The sequence below is a fragment of the Neofelis nebulosa genome, chromosome 15, assembly GCF_028018385.1.
Source record: "Neofelis nebulosa isolate mNeoNeb1 chromosome 15, mNeoNeb1.pri, whole genome shotgun sequence".
Lineage (NCBI taxonomy): Eukaryota > Metazoa > Chordata > Mammalia > Carnivora > Felidae > Neofelis > Neofelis nebulosa.
The window spans coordinates 30,227,953-30,252,063 of NC_080796.1; the positions used below are offsets into that span (position 1 = coordinate 30,227,953).

General features: G+C 40.6%; 1 protein-coding gene across 1 annotated transcript in view; it reads right to left on the reverse strand.

Annotated features, from left to right (window-relative positions):
• Positions 1-24,111, reverse strand: part of C15H1orf21 (chromosome 15 C1orf21 homolog) — a 238,433-nt gene that overhangs the window by 111,548 nt on the left and 102,774 nt on the right. The window contains exon 3 of the mRNA XM_058701149.1: positions 5,789-5,883. Coding sequence (XP_058557132.1) covers positions 5,789-5,883 — 95 coding nt within the window. The remainder of the gene's footprint in view (positions 1-5,788; positions 5,884-24,111) is intronic.

Here is a 24,111-nt window from a genome sequence, read left to right on the forward strand (position 1 = left end):
TGCAGAATGGTTAACCTACATAAATAAAGCTGGATGATCCCTGAGCTTTCTTCTGCTCTTTTTCTGACAACAAAACTGAAGATACTTAAGATAATGAGAAAATGACATAATCCCACTTATATTACAGATTCCCAGGTAGTTAAAATCGGAGTTTTGTTATCATCATTCCCCTTTCAAAAAATTAATTTCAAATCACACAAATAATGTGCTCATATTTTCTTTAAGAAAAACACTAAGTTTAAGGGTAAAAAAAAAAATCCCCTTTTACCACCACGTACAGTTCTTTCTCATCCTTCCTACATAATCCAGCTCCACTGCTACCACCAGCCAGCAATGGCATTTTCTATGCCAGAAACCACGCTAAGAGTTGACAAGCATATCTTACTTAATTTTCACAACTTCCTGCTGAGGTGAGTTCAGTTAGTATTCCCACTTTCCAGAGGAGGAAACTGAGCTTTGGCGTGTGTACATCCCCCATTACTCAGGTACCCACTGTTAATAGTCTGGAACACATCCACCCTGGGTTTTCTATGAATCCCTATACATCTATGAATATTCACTGAAAATGTAGAGTGTTGCTGTTTTGTTTTACTAAAAATCTGAAATGGTATCATACTATACATACGCATTCTACGCTTTGCATGATTTCTCCATGACTGTTCATAAAGCTCTAACTCATTCTTTTCTAATTGCCTTCTAGTATGTACAGCTATCCATTCTCCTACTGACAAGAAGACAGGTTATTTTCAGTTTTTCAATAGAAATCATGCTATAGTGAATGGTCTTGTGTAAGCTGCCTCACGCACATGGGCAGCTGCTTTGGGTGTATAGCAAGATGTGGAAGTGCTGGGTCAGGAGTGTGCATGTTTACATTTTAACAGATAAGCTACACTGTCCTCCAAGATGTCTGCCACTAGTATGTGAATACAGATTTTCCTCCACCTGTGCCAAAAACTGATGTTATCAGACTTCAAATTTTTGCCAGTCTAAGGAATCATGTTTTAATTTGAATTTCCCTGATGAAAATAAAAGTTATATTAGGCAATACCATCCGGACCGGTTATTAAATGGTAAAGTGAGTTAAAGCAGGGCAATATAAAAATGTATATATATACATTAAGCATACGATTGTATTTTAAAATACATAGATGTTCATTTCCTCTCCCATCTTCTGATGTAGGAACAAGGCTTCTCCTTTATGTAAGGAAGCACAGACAGAGGGTCCACATGTACTTCCTATACTAACCACACCCTCTTAATGCACGTCCAGGATTCTCTGATTTGGTTTCTTAATTGAAGTGAGAATGTAAAGACCTTATGAAATAATGTGAGTGCAGAATTGAATTTAGTTTAATAGCAAGCTTTTTAGTAACGTGACTTCATCAAGACTTTCTAAAGCACTGGCTTTAATTTTCAATGAAACAGCTCTCTTTCACACTTGTGTTTCAGTGGTTTACATATTACTTAACTCAATTACATAATTACAATGACACTCAACCAGTATAAACAGGTTTGGGAACCATCACCCTGGCTCTTGGGAAACTCAATGAACTGAGGAGCACAAGCACAGAGGTGTTCTAGCCAGTAGCCCATGAGCCAACCGGGTGAGCACGCCGTGGGCTGCAGTCAACATCTTTCAGAGAGGGATTTAGGAGTCTTCTAATGCAGGGAGTTGGATAAGAAGAGAGTATCCACTGTACCAATGACGTGGAACATCTTTTCATATGTTTACTGCCCAGTATCTTCTACTGTGAGCTGTCTGTTCATTTCATTTACCTGTTTTTTCTCATGGATTATCTTTTTCTGAATTATTTATAAGTGTTCTTTATAAATCTCAGACATTAATTAATCTTTTGCCTTTAATAGGTCATAAATATTTTCTCCCGGGCTGTTGCCTACCTACCTATTAACTACTTTTTTGTAGTTATTCTGTTTTATGGGAAGTATTCAATTTTGATCTAATGAAATAAACTACTTTTCTTTCTTCTTAGCTTTTGCTTTCTAGGTCTTGTTTAAGAAAACCTCCCTTTGCTGAGAATCTAAACATATTTTTTCTATGTTTCTTCTGATACTAGAGTAATTTTGTTATTACCAAGCTCTAGATGAAGAACTCAAAGTTGAGAAGTTTTAGATGTTTGACCAAAATTAGAAAGCTAGAAACAACGAAGCTAGGATCTATACTGATCTGCATCTATATATAATCTTCAAAGGCAAAGCAACAACTTCACATCACCTTCTTGAAGAAGGAATTAAAATCTGAGGGAAGGAAAATGGACATTGTGGATGTCTAACAATGCTGAAAATCGGGATAGATGCACATCTTCATATTGGGAATACATAAATGGTTGACATAGAAATGACTCATCATCACCCTCAGAAAACCAGCACAATTTCCTCCACCCACAGAAACTGCAGCCAAAGTGCCCGAGAGGGCCACCACTTTGGTTTAGGCTCATTGTCTCTTGATAAGCTGTTACAAAAGATCTCCAGCCATGGCTCCCCACACCAATCCACGTTACACCTACAGCTGCTGCATAAACTTTCCTGACTCATAATCTCAGTCTGCCAATTCCTTGCTTCATTCAAATCTTCAAAGGCTCCCGATGATCCACTGAATTAATTTCAGACCTCTCAGCTGGCCATCGAGGCTCCATATAATACTCCATTTACATTTTGATTGTAATTTCCTGCTGCTGTCCTACTGACACCTTCTCTTCTTCCCTCCCACTCCCCAAACAGGACCACGTGCTTATGAAATACACCTTGCATTTTCAATCTCTGTCACTTCTGCCTGGGGCAGCCTCTGTGATTCTATCCTCAAGACCCACTGCAAGCACCAGCTCTTTTGTGAAGTAGGTCCTGACACCCCAACAGACAAAGTCTCTGCCTCCTTTGATATTGGCAGTACTTTGTATTGTCTTCTCAGAACCAATCTTGCTTGCTTGCTTGGTTGATTTATGTATTTATTTATGTATTTAATCCAGTTTTATTTATAGTCATTTGGTATCTACCTTGTGTACTACCATATAAGGACCTTAAGGCAAGGGTCAGTGGTTTCTTTATTTTGTGCTTTTCTGCAGAGTCTAGTATGGAGCCTTGTACCCAGGAGGCAATCAATAAAATATTTGTTGGAAGTGACCTGTTCTCTCAACTTTACTATAAGCTCTTTAAGAACAGTGACTTTAAGTATTGGTATGTCTCTTGATACAAATAAGGGCCTTGTACATAATAGGTGATTAACATATATTTGCTTCAATAACTTCATAGTTCCGGAGCAAGATTTTTCAAAATACATGTAATACTGGCATTAACCTAAAGTATTCATTTAGAAATCTCTCGCCAATTAACATAAAACAAAAAGGAAAGAAACACTGACCCTAACATTCTTTTGCTTCTATTTTATATGATAATGCCTAACTCTCACTAGATGCTTATCACGTGCCAGGCACTGCACTCCAAGCCTTGACAAAGATCATCTCATGTAGCACCATGAGGCACTGCCTTTGTCTCCACTTGACAGGCAGGAAGGTCAGAGAAATGAAGTAACTTGACTCCACAGTGAGCAAGGGACAGAGTTGAGATTTGAACCCAGGCAGTTTCTGCCTCCAGAGCCCATGGTCGTCAGTCACCATCATGCCACACTACCTGGACTGAGTTTGCTCAGCCCCTTAATTTTAACACCTTGAGTAAAACAAAACAAAACAAAACTTTTAAAAATACTAAAAACAAGAAATTCTTGTCTTTTAGATTACTTTAATGGATGGAGGAATAAAGGATCATTAAACCTATTTCATCCACGTCAATATAAGCTTCAAATTTAGGAGGCCATTAGTTTTCTCAAAAAACATGCATGGTCCATACTCTATGATGTATTCCAAAGGATGGAGTAGGTGACAAGAGAATATACTACCAGTTAACTGAAAAAAAAAAAAAAAAAAAAAAAAAAAAAAAAAAGCATTTAATTTTGGAAAGCAGTCTAGAAATGTCAGAATCAAAGATAACCATTTATTCCCCATTCTTTCTGCAAGTCTTTACACAACTGAAAGCTCTTCTTGGTGGTCTGGACTCTGACTGGCTGGCAGAAAAGGGGTGGGGGGTTGTCACAGATAAAAAAAAGGCAAGTTAAAAAAAAAAAGCAGCCAGGAATTTCTCTCTTTTTGAATTTTCATTCAGTCTGCATAGAAAAGCACTCACACCAATTCTGGCCAAGTACTGGAAAAGAATATAGTAGGCACCAAAATGTTGAGAGACTGAAATTAGAGAGAAGGACAAATCTATATTGGCTTTCAATCTGAGGGCACAGTGAGGAAATCACAAGCTGTAAGACAGAAGCCGTTGCTTCCCTTAGGACTTCAGAGATACAAGCACGCTAAACAGGGATGGACTCTAGTGTTAGATCCAAAGAACAGCCAGACTGGCCACCAGGGTCTCTTTAGCCTCCGGTGGAAACATTAAAGATGAGATTTATAACTCAGCCTGGAATTACGTGAAGCAAGGACAGAATCTGACTTTTAGCAAAATAAAGTAGAAAAATGACCATTGATGCTTCAACTACTAAGGTCTTCTATTTATCTATTCAAAGTTAGAAAAAATTCACATAAAGTCTGATCAGAGTAACTTGCATGCTTAGTCATAGCTACTGTTTTCTGGATTTAAATGTTAATGTTAAAATATACCACAGGTGTGATGAATCTCTGTGACTTAAGCAATACCTTAAAATCCAAGTCCCATTTATGAAGAAAAATTTGATTACAGAATATTTTCACTTTTTAAAAATGATCTAAAATGTTCAGTTGTTGACAGCTTCAGTATTTCAAGTTGTAGTTCAGATGTTCAGAAAAGAACAGAGGAGAAAGAATGAGCCCATTATGTTCATTAGTGTGTCATGGAAAATGACAGCGTGAAACACCCATACGCAGTGACCAACTCCTTCTGCTGTAGCCAAAATCATAAAAACAAAAACAAAGCACATAATGGAAAAAGGAGCTGAAGTCAAGCAAAACATTATATGACGTTTCCACCGTCTTAAAAATACATCCACTCAAACATGAAAAACATAGCAAATAATTAATCTCCAAATAAAATATAAAAACAATTTTGCTCTAACACAATGGAGTAAATGCATATCCTTAACAGTTTGTTACCTCTTTTACGAAATCAGATAATATGGCAATTGACTAAATGTTTTTATAGAGATGGAATATTAAGGTGTAATATGTATACTGATTCACATGAAAGAAGGAGGCTCCTAATTTCCTGTTTCAGATCATTACAATTCTCACATTAACTCAAAAGCCCCAATACCTTTAACACTGTGAACATGAAGTGCTGACTATTTTGATAGAGACCTATCTTAAAAGTACATCATTTTCTTCTCAAAGGCAACGTTATGAACAACACTCCATGTCCAGAGTCATGAAGCTTAGCCGTTCATTCTGAATGGGTCAGAGCTAAAGACGGGGAAAAGAAGAAAAAAAAATATATTGGTCCTCCCTCCATAAATCTCAATCTGACTTTACGCCTTTTCCTTTAAATTTAAACACTTTAAGACACTACTAATTTTGCAGTATTTCCCCTGGAGTATTCTCCATCAAGATTAAAGAAGGGCTATTCAGAAATGTACAGGATACAGAAGTGATGCTTGCCACTTCCAGGCAAGCTATAAATAGCAATGGCATTTTCAAGAAATCTTGTGCCGGCGTGTAAGTTACAATTTAAACATGCAGTGCAGATTTTATTACAATGGTGTCACCAAAATTCATTGTTATGTGAGCAATTCGATTCTTACCAAGTTTTCTTGGTTCCTGGCTGCTATTTTCTGCTCCTCTTCTGCCCCATTTTTCATGTATTTGACCTCTTCCACCGGTTTGATCCTATACTCGTCTGAACACCAAAAAAAGAAAAGACATTTTATAACTTTCTCACAATGGTAAAAAAAAAAAAAAAAAAAAAAAAAAAAGCGTCAGTGAGAAAAGCCCCCAATAGCATAATTTGTTAGAGCCTTTTCCTGCAGCCTTTATTATGTGGTACATTTGAAACAATCTGGAAGACCCTTAACCAGCCTCTTTTTACGAGGTGCTCTCCTCTGCCTACTGGGAAGAGCTCAGCGCCATGAAGGCAGCTAATGAACGTGGCACTGCCTGGTCCTTTCACAGACAACCAATGGCAGCAGAGAAAACAGGTTATTCCGTCTCTAAAGACCATCTGGAATCTGTACATACCAGGGCATACCACGAAAGGGTCTAAAGGAAGATTTTTTTCCCCATGAGAACATCAGTTCAAACTGCCTGTGGCAGCAGTATATTCACACCTTAATTTCTCTCTTTCGGGAAAACAAAGTATTGTTTAAGACTAAAGAGTTTAATTGATCAACAAATAGGTACAAACACTAGAGAACTGAGATTTTCCTATTTGTGATCCCTAAATTAAACATGGAGCAGTCTGCAATGACTTCATATGCTACACACACGTGCACACAGACACACACACACACATACACACACACAACTTTGATCTCTCCATAAAGTCACATGCATATAGAGCTACACTATCCAATGGACCTAACAGGTGTATCACTCAAGGCTGGAGAGGTAGTGGGCCCCTGGGTAAAGGGATCTACACTTCCCAACAGCCAGGGAGGGAGTACAATAAACCTCAATCTCAATATATATCACAGGACAAACTCTAGACGACATGTAGCTAAAGCTCTCCTCCAGAGCAAGTGGTAATGCCGATGACGTTTTCATCAGATTCCTGTCAACAGGAAATGACTGGGGCACCCTAAGGTCCAAATAGGCGTGACTTCAAGTCAACCCATTTGTCGGAAAAAAAAAATCACAGAAACTGTGCAAGTGGAAAATTACACCAATCAACAAACTGATGATTGCCTAGCATATGGCAAGGAATAATGTCTCTGATGGTCCACCTGAAAGATGTTTATTTCTAAGAAAGTCTGTATTTCAGTTCATGAAGCTATAATATATTTTCTTATTGCTTATGATCAATTTGATACAATGACTGTCTTCGTATGTAATTTCCTGCCTTATTATTTAAAGTACCATTTTCCATCTAATGTCAGCTTTCCTCATACTACCTCTTCTCACACTACTTCCAAAGATGTTTGCTAAAGTAACATTTTCCCAAGTAATTATACTGTTCAAATGTTTCTCAATATTATCATCCTTATGAAGGTAGTATATTTGCATGTATCTGAATAAAGATTCCATGTTCATGATTAAGCTAATTGTTTTTTCCACCTGACAATTCAAGGTAGTTATTGATTCTGCTTCTTTCTAAAAAAAAAAATGAGAAAGACCAGTGTGAGGTTACAGTAATGAACCTTTTAGGAATACTGAGTCCTAATGGATTATTAACAAGTTAATCAGTGGACTCTGATCCACAATCACCATACAGAAGAATTTCACATTCCAACTTGGTATTAAAAGAAAAAAAATGAAAGTAAATTAACAAAACAGACACATTTAATTAAGGGTTACTTACTAAGAAGTTAGAAAAGCACTTGGTTAATTACCAAAAAAAAAAAAAAAAAAGACATTGACAAATTATGCCTCCAATACAATTACACAGAGATAAAAATAAAGGTTAAAAAGTAAAAGTTAGAGATGAGCCTTCTTAACTTCAGTTTGGGATGTTAATATTTATAAACCATGGTTCACTTGGATAAATACTAACAATTTAACAACTAAATTGTGATCCTAAAAAAAAATTTTTTATTTATTTGTTTATTGAGAGAGAGAAAGAGGGAGGAAGGGGCAGAGCGAGGGGGGAACAGAGAATCCAAAGTAGGCTTCGTCCTGACATCAGAGAGACTTACGTGGGGCTCGAACTCACCAACCGTAAGATCATGACCTGATCTGAGGTCTGATGCTTAACCAACTGAGCCACCCAGGCACTCCCTAAATTGTGATCTTAATTGCTTATGGTCTCTAATTATTTACATATAAATTACATACACACACATATTTTTTTAACATAATTTTGGTAGATTTCTATGACTTTGTCTATAGTACCTTAACTCTCAGGCGACACGATGAAGAAAGCACAACATTTGAGGACCTAAGCAGAACCTTCTGAAAGATGGTACTTTGCGCACCACACAGCGAAGTGTCTGTTCTAGGGAAAATCCGCCCTTGCCTTGTTTCCTCCTCTCCATCCACCAAGCCACCACAGCCCACCATCCACAATCTCTGAGCAGTCCAGCAATATTCAGTCTTCATTTGCTTTTTATCCTTCCAAGGAATGCAACTGAATTGAAAGCAGTAGACAAACTATTAATATTTTCCTAATATTTCTCTTCAATGAAATGGGGAAGCCGCTGGCTACATGACTTTCAGAGCAGCATTATCCCCAACATAGGCTTTTTTTTAAACACCAAGGCAGAATCATCACCAATTCAGAAAGAGGATAGGTTTTTAGTGTCTCATTAACAACCACAGCTGGCATACGACTGGATACAAAGAAAGAAAAAACACAGAGCCACGACTACAAAGCCGGACCTATCATTATTACTTACACAACACACTGCATAAAATCCGTTGTGGTATAAAACAAAAAAAGCCAGCGAGACCTTTAGATAAACCGCAATTTGTACAAAACAAATACTTAAAAATGATTTGTTAAATTTCTCAAAGGCTGGTGCTGGGAATGAGGATGTCCATCTGGAAACAGACAACTCATCAACAAACGTGTCACACATTTCCATGGCGATGCAGCCGTCAGGAGTGGCACTCGCCAACAAGCCTCTGTGCAGACGAATGGAGTATTTCGGGTTCTGACAGTGCAACAGCCAAACAAAAATCCAGTTTTCCTTTTGTTTAAGGCACAGGGGAATCAATGTGGGATTCTGGGTCCCCTTAATCAAGCCCCACCCTAGAGGCAATTAGCACAGCCACCGGTATAAGCCAGAGAATCCTGGCAGCAAAATAATGTGCCAACTTGATTAAGAGGAGGGACAAGTAGGACCATCTTCCTCTGGCTCCCTTGCACCTGTTCACAATTTTTCTTTTCTTCCTGTTGATCTTGTCAGGTGGCCTATTAAAATGCACGTCAGGAACAGTAGGCTGATGCCCCGTTCGGAACCTGCTCCCCCTTCTCTCTATGTAAACAGTTGCAAGCTGTGCTAGTCAAAACAGATCTGGGGTAAAAGCAACGCGTTCATGATATTTTTAGCATTTTATTCCCCAGATTACATCAGAGAGGGGCCGGATTGTTTTCATGGCAGCTCCAACATCAAGAAACACAGTTTCCCACCAAATCTCTGGGCTTCATTTTTGATGTACAGTATATCATATACACATGTATACAATATTACAGTTTTTAGAGCTAGGAAGGGATCAGCTGGCTGGACTTGCTTTAGGCAGTATAGAATCACCCCATTTTCTGGATCCTGTCAATTCTTCCATTATCAACTCACTGGTCCTACCCCAGTTCTTCCAAGCTTTGCTATAAGGTTACCTTTATAATCAATGGCACTGGCTTTAAAATGAGCCAGTTAGATGGAGATAAGTGCTGGAGGGAGCTTATAATGCCAGAATTATTAAAAAAAATAGTTAAGTTTTCATAAATGGATACATTAGATGGGGAAGGAAGAAAAGCAGAACGCCATATATGCTACTCTCTCTGGTCAGAAGGGTTCTCACAGTTGTTTACTAAAATGGTGAAATCTGCATCTACTTTCATACCTTCTCACCCAGTCTTGTTTTGACCAATGACACATATGTGATAACAAGTTTTTTTTTTTCCAAGACTGTTCCAATTCCATAAATTCTGTGTGAATGTCCTCATATTAAAGATGTCCAACATCTGGGCATTTTAACTGAATGCTCTGAATTGCCCCTTCATCCCGAATCTGCACGAAGATTCTCTGGTCGACTATTATTAAATGCTTAGGAAAATACGAGAGCTTGGGAAAGGCATTACAAGAAGTATTTACAAACATAAGGCAATGAAAGGGGAAAAACTATCCTACCTTATAGCATATATTTGTTCCCCCTGGGTTCCTCCCATTGAACAGCCTGTCTCCCAAGCTAACTAAATTTGAGCCTTAAAATCCCAGCACAACTTCAAATTCTTGCCTAGGACCTTTATTTCCTTACTTGGTAGGATTTTTCAGGGGACAAGTATTCACCTGGCTAAAAGCTCAGTTAGCTTCTAGAGCTGGAATGCCTAGCCATATGACACCTTTCTGTGTCTTGATTTCTTCATTGGTAAGATGTGAGTATTGCCAGTACCTAATCTCACACAGAGTCACATGAAGTAATACATGTGCCTAGTCCATAGTAAAGACTCAATAAATGTTAGCTGCTGCCTTAGCAAACTCTGGTTCTGCCAGTAATACTATTGCTAATGTACAAAATCCATCAAGGTATAAAAAGAAAAAGCATAATATAAACATCAGCAATTAACCAAAAATTGTGACTTAACTATGTTAACAAATGAGGACAGAGGAATTAAGAAGGGGGCTTATCATCCATAATAAGCCTTACTATTTTTTTTTTAGCCATGTGATATATTACTTTAGTCAAAATACCAATTAAAGTACCATATTACTTTAGTTAAAATAATTTTTAAAGAATAACTTTTATGACTGGGAAAAGAAAAGCGATCATAGGGGTGCCTGGGTGGCTCAGTCGGTTAAGCGTCCGGCCTCGGCTCAGGTCATGATCTCACGGGTTGTAAGTTTGAGCCCCATGTGGAGCTCTGTGCTGATAGCTCGGAGCCCGGAGCCTGCTTTGGATTCTGTGTCTCCTCCTCTCTCTCTGCCCCTCCCCTGCTCATGCTCTCTCTCTATCTCTCAAGAATAAATAAACTTGAAAAAATTTTTTTCAAAAAAGAAAAGAAAAGCGATCATTATTTAAGTGAAATCAGGGGTACAACAAAATAATGCTCCCTCTATCCTCCTTTGTATCCTCACTCAGTGATTGCCTTTGGGACAGCCTCAGCATATCCTACCTTGAGGGCCAAGAGTGAACAAGAAAGATTCCAATTCAGAACAGACAAAATGATTGTTTTAGAGCAAGAGCAGTAGAGGCAGCTCTAAAAAATACCCTTTTCTGGGAGGACAAAGAGGAGGACTCTCTAAAACTACAAGCCAAAGATGGATAGATGGGTCAACCGCTTTAGGAAAATGTGGGTTCTCACTCTGGGGGGCTCTAGCTCATCAGCTGTTCCCGCTTCTATCCGTTTTTCATTCAACAAACAGCAATTAACATGTGCTGTGTGCTAAGCCGTGGTCTTTCTTCAGGGGTCACCAGATGCAGTCCACTGTGTAGACTACGTGCCTGCGCATAGTCTCTGGCACACACAAGGTATTTAATAAAACTTTCTCTAAAAAGAGAGAAGAAAAACAGAGAGCTGACTTTAGTTCATAAATGAATAAATGTTTCCCCTAATCAGTGAGTGCTTTTAGTCCTGTTTGTCTCAGGGGTCCATCTTTTTTTTTTCCCCCTGCTAGATTCTCCAAGGAAGGAAAAGGATCTCTAAATGGGAAAAAAAAATCCTATTCTTTGCATTTTTTTGCACACAAATGCAATGGGTGTGAAACTGCTCTTTCGAGTCTACCTCTGGTCTATGGATGTACTCCATTGGCATTCTTAGCTGAGCTCTGAGGCACACCTCAGACGTGGTGCAGGTTTAGTTCCACACCACTATAATAAAGCGAATATTGCAATAAAGGGAGTCAAATACATGCTCTGGTTTCCCTCTACATTTGGGATTACATTTACATATACTGCAGTCTATTAAGTCTGCAATAGCATTATGCCTAAAATATCTGTGTACATATCTTAATTTAAAAATACTTTACCTGTAACATTTTCTGCTAGGCCCATGGAGTACAGTGGATATCAAATTGTTTTGGTATCAGAAATAATTAAGGAATAATAATTTTAGATCATTTTCAAAAACAGCAACCCATGTATTTCCTACAATTTAACATCTAGGACCCTAACGTAAAGAAACTGGAACCCAAAGATTACAGGTGAAGTCCGTATTCAGTTGGAGACCAAAGAAGCTGAAAGAACTGTGGACTGACAGTGACAAATGTGGACTGAGCCGAAGTTCTTTTCAAAAGGGCTATTTTGAAGATTATGATTCTGACTTTGAAGGCACAATGGTGATTGGCGGTGGAAGAAACCACATGTAAAATTCCTTCAATAAAAATGTATTAACTTAAAAAAACAAGAAATAGAAATAAAAGTACTTTATTGCTAAAAAATGCTAACCATCATGTGAGCTTTTAGCAAGTTGTAATCTTTACTAGTGGAGGGTCTTGCCTTGATGTTGACGTTGGCTGACTGATCAGGGTGGTGGCTGTTGAACATTGGGGTGTCTGCAGCAGTTTCTTAAAATAAGACAGCAATGAAGACTGTCACGTCAACGGAATCTTTCTTTCATGAACAATTTCTCTGTAGCATGTTTGATGGCATTTTACCCACAGGAGAACTTCTTTCAAAACTGGACTCAATCCTCTCCAACCATCTTTTGTTGCCATTTCAACAATCTCCAAAGCATCTTCGCCAAGAGTAGATTCCATCTCAAGAAACCACTTTCTTTTGCTTATCCCTCAGACGCAGTGCTTCATCAGTTCAAATTTGATCACGAGATTGTAGTAATTCAGTCCCAGCTTCAGGCTCCACTTCTAATTCTCATTCTCTTGCTATTTCTACCAAATCTGCAGTTACTTCCTCCACTGAAGTCTTGAAGCCCTCCAAGCCATCCATGAGGGTTGGAATCACTTCTTCCAAACTCCTGTTCATGTTGATATTTGGACCTCTTCCCGTGAATCACAAATGTTCTCAGTGGCATGCAGAATGGGGAATCTTTTCCAGAAGGCTTTCAACTTACTTTTTCCAGATCCATCAGAAAAGCCACCTATGGTAGCTATTGTGCTACAAAATGTGTTTCTTAAATAATAAGACTTCAAAGTCAAAATTATTCCTGGTCCACAGGCTCTAGAGTGGATACTGGTATTAGCTGGTGTAAAAACAACATTAATCTCATTTTATGTCTCCATTAGAGCTCCTGGGTGAGCAGGTATATTGCTAATGAGTGGTAATATTGTGGGGAAAAAATATTGAGCAGATCTCAACAATGGGCTTAAAATATTCAGTAAACCACACTGTAAACAGATGTGCTGTCATCCAAGATTTGCTGTTCCACTTCCAGAGCATGGGCCAAGTATATTTAGCATAATTCTTAAGAGCTGAGGGTTTTCAGAATGGGAAATGGGCACTGGCTTCCACCTCAAGCCACCAGCTGCATGGGCCCCTAACAAGAGAGCCAGCCTGTCCTTTGAAGCTTTGAAGCCAGGCACTGACTTCTCTCTAGCTATGAAAGTTCTAGATGGCATCTATAAAGTTTTTGTAGGCATCTCGAAGGCTGTCACATCCATGCTGGAAATCTGTGGTTTAGTGCAGCCACCTTCCTGGATTATCCAGCTAGACCTTCTGGAGAACTTGCTGTAGCTTCTACATCAGCACCTGTGGCTTCATCTTGCACGTTGTTACAGAGATGGCTTCTTTCCTTAAACCTCATGAACTAGCTTCCACTAGCTTCCAACTTTTCTTCTGTAGCTTCCTCACCTCTCAGCCTTCACAGAATTGAAGAGAATTAGGGCCTTGCCCTGGATCCGGTTTTGGCTTAATGGAAGGTTGTGGCTGGTTTGATCCTCTATGCAAACCACTAAAACCTCCTCCATATGGGCAACTGGTCTACTTCACTTTCCTATCATTTGTGTGTTCACTGAGGTAGCACTTATAATTTACTTTACGAACTTCTCCTTTGCACTCCCAACATGGCTATTCGGTACAAGTGGCCTAGCTTTTGTGCTTTCCTCCCTAAACTTCAACATTTCTAGCTTTTGATTTACAGTGAGAGACGTGTGACTCTTCCTTCCACCTGAACACTTAGAGGCCACTGTTGGGATATCCACTGCCCTAATTTCAATATTGTGTCTCAGAGGCTCGGGAGGCCTGAGGAGAGGGAAGGAGATGGGCGAACGGCCAATGAAGCAGTCAGGACACACACAACATTTATCAATTAAGTCACCATCATATATGGGTGTGGCCTGGGGTGCCCCAAACACTCACAATAGTAACATCAAAGATAACTGATCACAGGTCATCATACAAGTATAATAATAACAAAAGGTTTGAAATATTGCAAGAATGACCAAAATGTGACACTGAGACACAAAGTGAGCAAATGCTGTCAGAAAAATGGCTCTGACAGACTTGTTCAATACAGGGTTGCCACAAACCTTCTATTTGTAAAAAAAAAAAAGCAGTATCTGCAAAGTGCAATAAAAAAAGCACAATAAAACAAAGTATGCCTGTATATCACTGGACTATGCTTTTGAACTGATCTCACCTTTCCTATCATCCTCCTCTTAAAATACATTTTGTGATTCTTATTTTTACAGGAATAGGTCAGTGCCTGATAAGCTAGACTGAACAGGATTTTGTTACGGAGACATTAAAGAACAGAGAATAGTGAGAGCTTTGACAACTTCAGCATATCTAACCCTGGTTCACCTTCTACACTGTCATCTGGAAATCTTGCACTGACTACGTCTGAGAACCTGCTATGTGCTGGGGTCTGTGATAAGCAAAAAGGGGTTATGGAGGAGGCCAGGGACACAGTGTCCAAGGAAAAGCAGCTGTCTTGAGGGGAAGACTCACGCTCTGAGCACCCCTCGGCTATCTGGAGCACATTCTTCAGCACACACAGACTGACCACATTCCACCGAGCCACTGCTCACCAGGGCTGATTCTAAATCTGGAACAATCTTAGGCAAAGCCGAGACACAACTGAAGGAGCTCATATACCATTCTCAATTTCTCTAAGTCAGGCAGTCCCTTAGCGATAATTACCATAGCATCACTTGTAGAAAGTGATTTTGCTCCTTCCAATATAATAGTTTTTATTAAGCAATTTCTAGGGTAATTGCAAACTGCCCATTCTAAATGTTTTGAACACTTCAAAATAAGGCTTTGGTACATCTAATATAAAACACTATCAGTTCTTTTCAGAATATGTCTCAAATCAACCTAAGAAAGGAAAAGTAATTTCAAATTAAGATTGTTTGACACATTAAGTTCTAACGATCTAAAAACAGAAGTTGTTCAAAACTAACAAGCAAGAAAATTATGTTTTCAGACTTTATATCTGTGGAAATAAGACATGGAGATGTCTGGCCCCTGGGCTTCTACCAGGAGAAGTATGAAGATTGCACGTATTTGCACATATCCCCCTTTATCTTTCTCCAAATCCCAACATGTTAATGTCATGGAGACAGCAATTCTCATATGCCTATTGCATCCTTATTCTCTAGTGAAATGTGATGTTTGTTTGTATTTGAAAACCAGAGATAAAAGGCCTTGGGGAGTGCTGGCTCCATTTAGTCTTGCTTCGGTGGAGTTAAACTCATTTCAGGACCTCATCCATAAAGGGTACTTTCCTTTTCAGAAATATGCAATGAACTGAAGGGCACAAGTGGTACCTAATTTTTATTTGATCTTGATGTTTCAGAATTTACCAGTGACACTGAGTGCTTTTTCCATATATTGATATCACTCATTGCTACTTCCGTCTACGTGAAGTATCTCTTCATAGGCTCTACCTTTTGTTGTTGTTTAAATATGTATGTATGTATGTATGTATGTATGTATGTATGTATGTATATATGTATGTATGTATGTATTTTGAGAGAGAGAGAGAGAAGAGAGAGAATCCCAAGTAGGCTCTGCACTGTCAGCACAGAGCCGGATGTAGGACCCGACCCCATGAACCATTAGATCGTGACCTGAGCCGAAACCCAGAGTCAGACGCTTAACCAACTGAGCCACCCAGGCATCCCTGCCCTTTTTTTCTTATCGGAAGCTGTAGCATTTCTTTTACTGACTGCTATGAGTTCTCTGTAAATTACAACAATGTATGGATACATTTCTGGCCCAAAAAGGTTTGGGCAAAAACACCTCTTGATTTTAGTTCGGACATGAGAAAGTGGAAGGAACTAGCTGCTTTCTGTCTTGGAGTCAAATGCTGCTTTTCTGTGTTCCCTTCCTTCTTCACTTCAGCAGTATTTACCAGGCACCTACCATTTGCCAGGGAATGTAGCTCTCAGTCCTGGGGTTATGTCTAGGAGGAGGAAGCTGTCTCTTGTGAAGGAGCTCACAGCCTCCTCTGGGGGAGTGGGTGAGGAAGGATACAAGAAACTAAGGGAATAGAGCACACAGCATCTAAGCTATGAGAAGCACATGGATGGGATAGATGTGATAACAAAAAAAGAAGGGACCCCCTAAGCAAAGTTGGGGAGGGCTCTGGAGGAGGTGATATAGTTCAGTGGAGTCCTGAGGAGCACTAGTGTGTGGGGGAAGGACTCACAGGCAGCAGGCCAGTGAGTTCAAAGGCCAGAGAGAATATGGCAAACTGGAACTACAAGTAATTCAATATGGCCAACACGAAGATTTCCCAGGGGCACAGAGATGTAAAGAGAAGAGGCTGATAGACACAGTCCAGGAAGACCTGATATGCAAGTCCCACTGAAGGGTCAGGCTCTATTCTGATTTGGTGTGGACTCCCCCACCAGTGCCCAAGCACTGAGGCCCACCATTTAGGTCAACTGTGTGTCCTTTGGACTGTCCATAACCATCTCTTCTGAAGAGACCCCAACCACCTCAATCCAAGGCTTTCTGCTTCTCTCTGAAAGAAGGTGCAGCAAAGGAAGAATGAATGTACATCTTGGGATGGACCAGTCGGTTGAGGAAGGCTAGAAAGAACACATGAATAAGACAGGGAAGGAGCCACAGAGAGTATTCACAGAAAGTCTCAACAGGGTGGAATCTTTATCCTAGATTCAGCCGATGGGGTGATGCTGGGGCCCTGGGGTACAGGGAGCGTAAGGTGCAGCATCTGCCAGAAACTGCTTCCTGCCTCCCTCAACAGGCATGCCTGCAACTGAGCATGGGGAAGTACTGCAACATTAAGAATAAAGAGTGGTTGAGATGGGGGTGTATAATCTTCTCCCAGGAGCAAAAGAGAACGCCACTGAATCTGATGCTAGCTCCCTCCCCTTCGACTGGACAACAACAGATCCCTGGACAACAGATCACTCCAGATGGAACACTGGCTGCAGAGGCCTTTCTATCCTAGACCTGCCTTTGTGGCTTCCCAACTGTGTGCCATGGAAACAGGGTACCTCTCTGAGATGTGTGCGTGGGGTGCTCACGGTCTCTTAGCATTCTTAGGTCTTGTCCATGTCTTCGACAGGACAAGACGAAAGGTGCCCACAGCTGCAAGGATGTGAGGGTGAGAAAGCCTCTCTTGCTATAGCACCTTTAATAATTAATGCTTGACCTGCGGGCCCCATTCCCAAATCATTTAATCATTCCAGAGGCCAGACAACACATTTCCTTCATTCATTTGGGGTTCATTATTCAGTGACCAGGGAACTATTATCAAGTCATTAAGGGCCCCTGGACATTCATCTTCTGACAAGCTCCAACAAAAGACACACAACCAGATCCAAAACCAGCTTGGATTCTTTTATGAATGCATACGCACACCAAGGCTTTCATGCGGGGAAGGGGTTTAATTTCTACATCATACAGTAATAGTTTCCAGTCAAGAAACAGAATGAGTGGTTGAGGAAGATTCAGAGCTGCTTTTAGAGAGGGAGGGCATGCATGGTTATTCTGACAGCAATAGATGAAGTTTCTCAAGCCCTGCTCTGACTCTTCCGTGGAGCTGGTCTCCCAGCCACCGCTGAACCACTGGGACTCTTGAAAAGTTGGAGGCCGGCTAATTCCGCTCTGCTATTCTTAGTAGGCTTCCTGTTATCCTAGATGAGAATTCGTGATAAAAGCCTGCCCGGTCATCTATTTTCTCTCCTGCTTTGATTTAATCCTCACATCAGCTCCATGAGGTGGGTATTATACCCCCTTTTCTACACATGCAGAGATCAGTCTCTGATTGGCTGGTCAAGTGGTAACAATGGTTCAAATTCAGGTTGGCTGAGCTGGGGCCAAGTTCTTAACCACCAAGTCAGTTGTTGTTGTTTAATCTTTTTTTATTTTATTTTATTTTTTATTTGAGAGAGAGCCAGAGTGAGCAAGTGAGTACGAGATTGGGGGAGAGGGGCAGAGGGAGAGACAGAGAGAGGGAGAGGGATAGGGACAGAGAGAGAGAGAAAGAGAGAGAGAGAGAGAGAGAGAGAGAGAGAGAGAGAGAGAAATCCCAAGAAGGTTCCATGCTCAGCATGGAGCCCAACACAGGGATTGATCCCACAACTGAGAAATCATAACCTCAGCTAAAATCAAGAGTCTAAGCCACCCAGGCACCCCTGCTGTTTTTTGGTTTTTTTGTTTTTGTTTTTGGTTTTTGGTTTTTTTTGCTTTTTAAACCACAGAACACAGTAAATAATTACTTTGGGAGATGATACAGGCATAAAGTATGAATGGATTCCAAAAGGATTTGGATGAACTTGTAAATCACAGAGATATGAATACAACTTATAAAGACATCCAACCTTCATGGAAAGTAACATCAGGGAAACTACTAGACCCTCCCTTGTCAGGTCTCTGGAGCCTTTATCAGTGGGAAATAGCATTCTGTGCTAAGTTAGAAACTGATATGCCATACAAAGTAAGTGCTACAGGAAACCTTTTGTTAAAATGGCTATTTGACCACCGCTGTGTTTAACAGAAGAAAACTGAGTTTTTATCCAATATATAGTAATAACTGCAATGTCTTTACAAAAACTTGTTATTTTTATTTTTTTTAATGTTTATTCATTTTTTGATAGAGACAGACAGAGTGCTAGTGGGGGAGGGGCAGAGAGAGAGGGAGACACAGAATCTGAAGCAGGCTCCAGGCCCTGAGCTGTCAGCACAGAGCCCGATGCGGGGCTTGAACTCATGACCCCGCGAGATCATGACCTGAGCTAAAGTCGCATGCTTACTGAATGAGCCACCCAGGCGCCCCTTAAAAAAACTTATTTTTAAGAGAGAACTTCATTCTAAGGCCTCTGCTATACTACTACAGCTTTGATATATGATCACTAAGACCAAACCATATATCAAGGATCTCTGGGGCACCTGGACGGCTCAGATGATTAAGCGTCTCTTGATTTCGGCTCAGGTCATGATGTCACAGTTCATGGGATTGAGCCCTGTGTCGGGCTCCACACTGACAGCACAAAGCCTGCTTGGGATTCTCTCCCTCCCTCTCTCTCTCTGCCCCTCTCTTGCTCACGCTCAACTCGCTCTCTCTCAAAATAAATAAATAAACTTAAAAAAAAAAATCAAGGATCTCTTCCCTCACTGGAGTAAGGAGGAGGAGGAGGGGGAGGAAGTACAGAAGAGAGAAGAGGAGGGGGAGGAAGATGCAGAAAAGAAGAAAGGAGAGCTATCACTTATAGAGTCCTTTTTTTTTTTTTTCCTAAGTTTGTTTACTTATTTTGAGAGAGGAGGGAAGGCTCCATGCTATTTGCATGAAGCCCGCCTGCCTCAGGGCTTGAACTCAAGACTCAGGAGAGCATGACCTCGGCTGAAATCAAGAGTCAGACATTTAACCAATTGAGCCACCCAGGCACCCCTATAGAGCCCTTTTAATGTTCCAGATCCAGTTCTGAAAGCCTGACATACAACAACCCATTTAATACCCACAACGGCCGTCTGAAGTAGAACTATTAATGTCTTCATCATACCAAAAAGGAAACTGAGGCACAGAGCATTCATACGTCTAGCTGCACCACCTAGTAAGTGGTGGGGCTGGGGCCAGGCCTTGAACCCAGGCGGTCTCACTCAGACCCCATGCTCTTATTCAACTTTCCCACAAATAAAGTGAATTTCTGATTTAAAAAAAAAATGGAATTCTTTCTGTACACAGAACTATTACATGTTTTCACATGTATCCCCTCTCCCTGAATGGAAGGCACTCTTAAGATAAACCTTTTCAAGTCAGGCATTAAAAAATGTATTATCATAAAATAAGACCTAAAATAACACAGACAGTAATACTCTTTTTAGGGTAAACTATAAGGCAATAACAAATATCTTTGAAGACATACTAATAGAGTGGCCAACATGCCCTCCTTTGCATATGAAGTTGATAAAATTCCACTGTTCTTAAAAGGGCCTGAAATGTGAGTTGCTTTTGTAGGGCTGGCAGTATATTTCTGCTGATTCATCTGTAGTCAGTTCCTCAGTACGTCCAAGATCAAGGTCATGAATTTGCAGGATGGCTCTTCAGGATGAGGAATCTCACTGACCATTCCGGAAACTCTCCCCCATTTAGGGTGGCTGCCACAGCCATCCCAAACACTGAAGAATTTGTTCAGCGGGTATGTGTATGTGTATGTGTATGTGTGCATGTGTGTGCTTGAGGAAGAAGTACATTTTAAAGTCCATTTGACTTAATTCCTTTAATTGGGCTCTGACTTCAGTGGATTTCTGTTAAGATTCTCCGATAATAACCAGCACAGAGAAAAGTGTTAGCACTTGAGCCTCCCAGCACCCTGCTCCACCAACCTCACTGATGAGCTGCGTGAAGCCAGACAGGCTTGTGTGCTTTCATGCTGCAGTCTGGTGGAGGGGTGAGGAGGTTAGTGGGGGAGCTGCAGCTCTCCGGAAAGGGGAGGGTTAACAAGAGAAGAATAGTTAAGGCCAGGCACAGAACACCTCAGGTGCGCTGAGCTGGAGGGTAAAGTTTTGTGCAAGAAGAAAGAGAGAAAGAGGGAGACTTCTGAGGTGGTAAAACAAAAACAAAAACAAAAACAAAAACAAAAAAAAGTCACCAGAGTGACAGAGAGCTAGAGGTTCACAGAAGCAGATTTCAGGATGTCATGCTGCGGTTCATGAATGGCAATGCCTTGCGATTCTTTGAGATCATTCAGTAAAAATTTAAGTTGTTTTTCAAGGATGTGTAATGTTTCTTTTAATATGCCTCTGGACTGAAGCTGGCTTTCAGGGGCCTGACTTGATCTGGGTTAGACAACCATTAGTGCCACAAAATCATTAACAAGAACAGAAAGAGACTGGACAGAGTCATTTTCAGTTAAAGTAATTCCCAAGTTTGGAAGCACTGCCACTGAATTTTGAAAATGGGAAAACACAGCTAAAATACACTTTGTGATAAAATAGTGCAGCCTCTCTACTTATGAAAAATACTCACGACCTGATCTTCGTGGCAGATCTCATGAAAGAAACGCTCATTCTCATGAAGCAAGGTCCTGGAGTGTTAGAGGAAGCACTCGTTCACATGTGCACGGACGGAAGACAAGGGTTCCTGCTCCTCTCTCCTTTCAACAAGTCTGTACCTCTTCTCTCGAGAGCTTCATTCCCATAAAACAAAAGATCATTTCCTGTTGCTATGAATTGCCAAGTTATTTACCCCTCAGAGACGAAAAGTGTGCTCTGAGAGCGACAAAGAATAGCTCCTCAGGAATGATGTGTCTGGGTGAGGGGGAACAGCATGTTCGAGGATAGTCTAATGGGGAGTGGCCCAGTAAATAAGATCACACTCTCTTCCCAAAACCTGTCTAGTCTGAATAAGCCTGTTTTAGTAGCCCGTTCTGCTCCACTTGTTGTAAAAGACAGTGGCAGTTTTGATGATCTTTTGGGGAGCAGGGCTGAGGATTAATTCATAAGGGCATCTGAGCGGTTCAATTAAATTCAAATCAGCTAAATATGTGTGGCAATTGCTAGGTAGGCTCTGTAGTGAGACCTGAGGATGAGAGCTGATGGAGAGGTGGTCCTTAGGGACTCCCACCCACCATCTATATGTAAGCTATTTAAATGTAGATTAGGATCACAAAACTTCTTCAAGCTAACATTCCATTTTGCTTGCTCAGGAGGGATGGATAAGAGCAAACGAGTACCATCTAACATGTTGCAATGGCAATTATCAAAAAGACAAGAAATCCCAAGTGTTGGTGAGGATGTAGAAAAAAAACTACACGCACATCCCATGTTCACGGCAGCCCTGTTCACAATAGCCAAGATATGGAAACAACCTAAATGCCCACTGACAAAATAATGGCTAAAGAAAATGTGATACACACACACACACACGCACACTGAAATATTACTCAGTCATGAGAAAGAAGGAAATAATACCATTTGTGACAACATGGATGGATCTTGAGGACATTATGCTAAGTGAAATAAGTCAGAGAAAGACAAATATGTATGATACCACTTATATGTGGAATCTAAAAATGTTGAATGCACAGAAATAGAGTAGAATGATGGCTGTCAGTAGCTGGGGGGTGGGGGAAATGGGGAGATGTAGGTCAAAGGGTACCACTTTCAGGTATAAGATAAATAAGTTCTGGGGATGTAATGTACAGAATGGTGATTATACTTAACAATACTGTATTATATACTTGAAAGTTGCTAAGAGCAAATCTTAAATGTTCTCACCACATACACAAAAAAAGATAATTATGTGAGGTCACAGACAGACATGTTAACTGACCTTATTGTGGTAACCATTTGGCAATATATAGGTGTAGCAAACCATCATGTTGTAAATCTTAAATTCATACAATGTTATGTCAATTACATATAAATAATGCTGGGAAAAAATAGTAAAAAAAGAAAAAAACAGAACTGCAGTAATTTCTAAGACTTTGCATGATTTAAATCAGACATTTTTTAATATATCGGAAAGTATGAAAGGCCCACACAATTCTATACAAACAAGCCAAAAGAGAATTTGGGAGGACAGCTCGCATAGAGGCACAAAATAGCCATAGTTTCTTAGCACATCTCCTGTACTGCTTTCTCTCTGCTACCTTTCTGAGATGTTGCTTGTATTCAAAGGCCTGAGTTAGGCAAAATCTGAGAGTTCAAGGATTTGCGAGTAGAATGCATGACTGGGACATGGTTCAAAGTTTCTTTTTCTTTGGGTTACACCTGAAGCAGCGCGTATAGTGTGCAAAGGGGTCTCGCTCCCAATCAAGGGGTGATTATGGCTCCACTGCCTTTTACACCCGCCACCACATCAGTTTTCAGAAACGGTATCACCACTTGGGGCAACCGTTCCCTATGGAATGAACCATACCACCCACTTTAAGGTGTGAGCTTCAGGTCTTGAAATCTGTTCTTAGCTAAGACTTCAGAACTCCCCTTACCTGGGGAGGAAGGGCCTAGAGGTTTTCCACTCATCTTCTTAGGATGCTCTGTGGGTAGATCCGGCCTTGGCCTACCAAACCTACTCTCATCACCCCTCTCTTACCTGCTCCCTTTTCTACCCTTTCCAGTTGGTCATCTAAGCTCATCTTCTATTTTCAGTCAACTTCTCTTCTCCCCACAATCTCGAGGCAAATCAAGTCCCCACACCAACTAAAGCCTAACTTTCTGTAAAAAATGAAGCTTACATAAAAAAGCTCTTCCATATCTTTTTCATAGGCGACTTTTTTCTTCTGTAAGATTCTTCCAAGCACAGAACAGTATCTTTTGTGGAGTACCTCAAAGAACACGATGCTGTTGCATGTTGATGGAGGCTGTGGGGGGAGGGTAGGACAATGAGTAAATGTATTGACATAATTCTCTCCTTGAAAGGTAGCAGTACAAACTGGAAAAGAGATTCACGATGGGAAATTATCTGGGGGCTTGGTTTGCCTCCACAGAAATGTTTTACTGGTGTATCTGTTCTCACATCTCATAGGATATGGCTCCTATTCTGGGGAGATGTAAAAGGTAACTGAATTAGGATGGTGGATGTGTCAGAGGCAAAGGGAATGTGAACAGGGAGGGACCACAGCTCAGAGCAGGTCAGGGAAAAGAAGAAACTGGAACTCAGAGCTCCATGAGGAACAATGAGTGCAAGAATAAGAGTTGGTGTTGGGGAGAGGGAAGAGCCAGGGGAAGGGGGGAAAGGGCAATGAAGAGAAGGGAGGTGAGCCCAAACATGGGCCTCCTCAAGCATCCATGGCCTTCAACCAACTTGCTAAAAAGGAAAAACCAGGTCATGTCTGAAGGTCCCTTCACAATTCAGTTGGTGAAATGAAACGTGGTGGTTCTATCAGATCAGAGGAAATGCTTTCTATCAGATCAGAGCAACACCTCACGGCAGAAGATTCTGGAG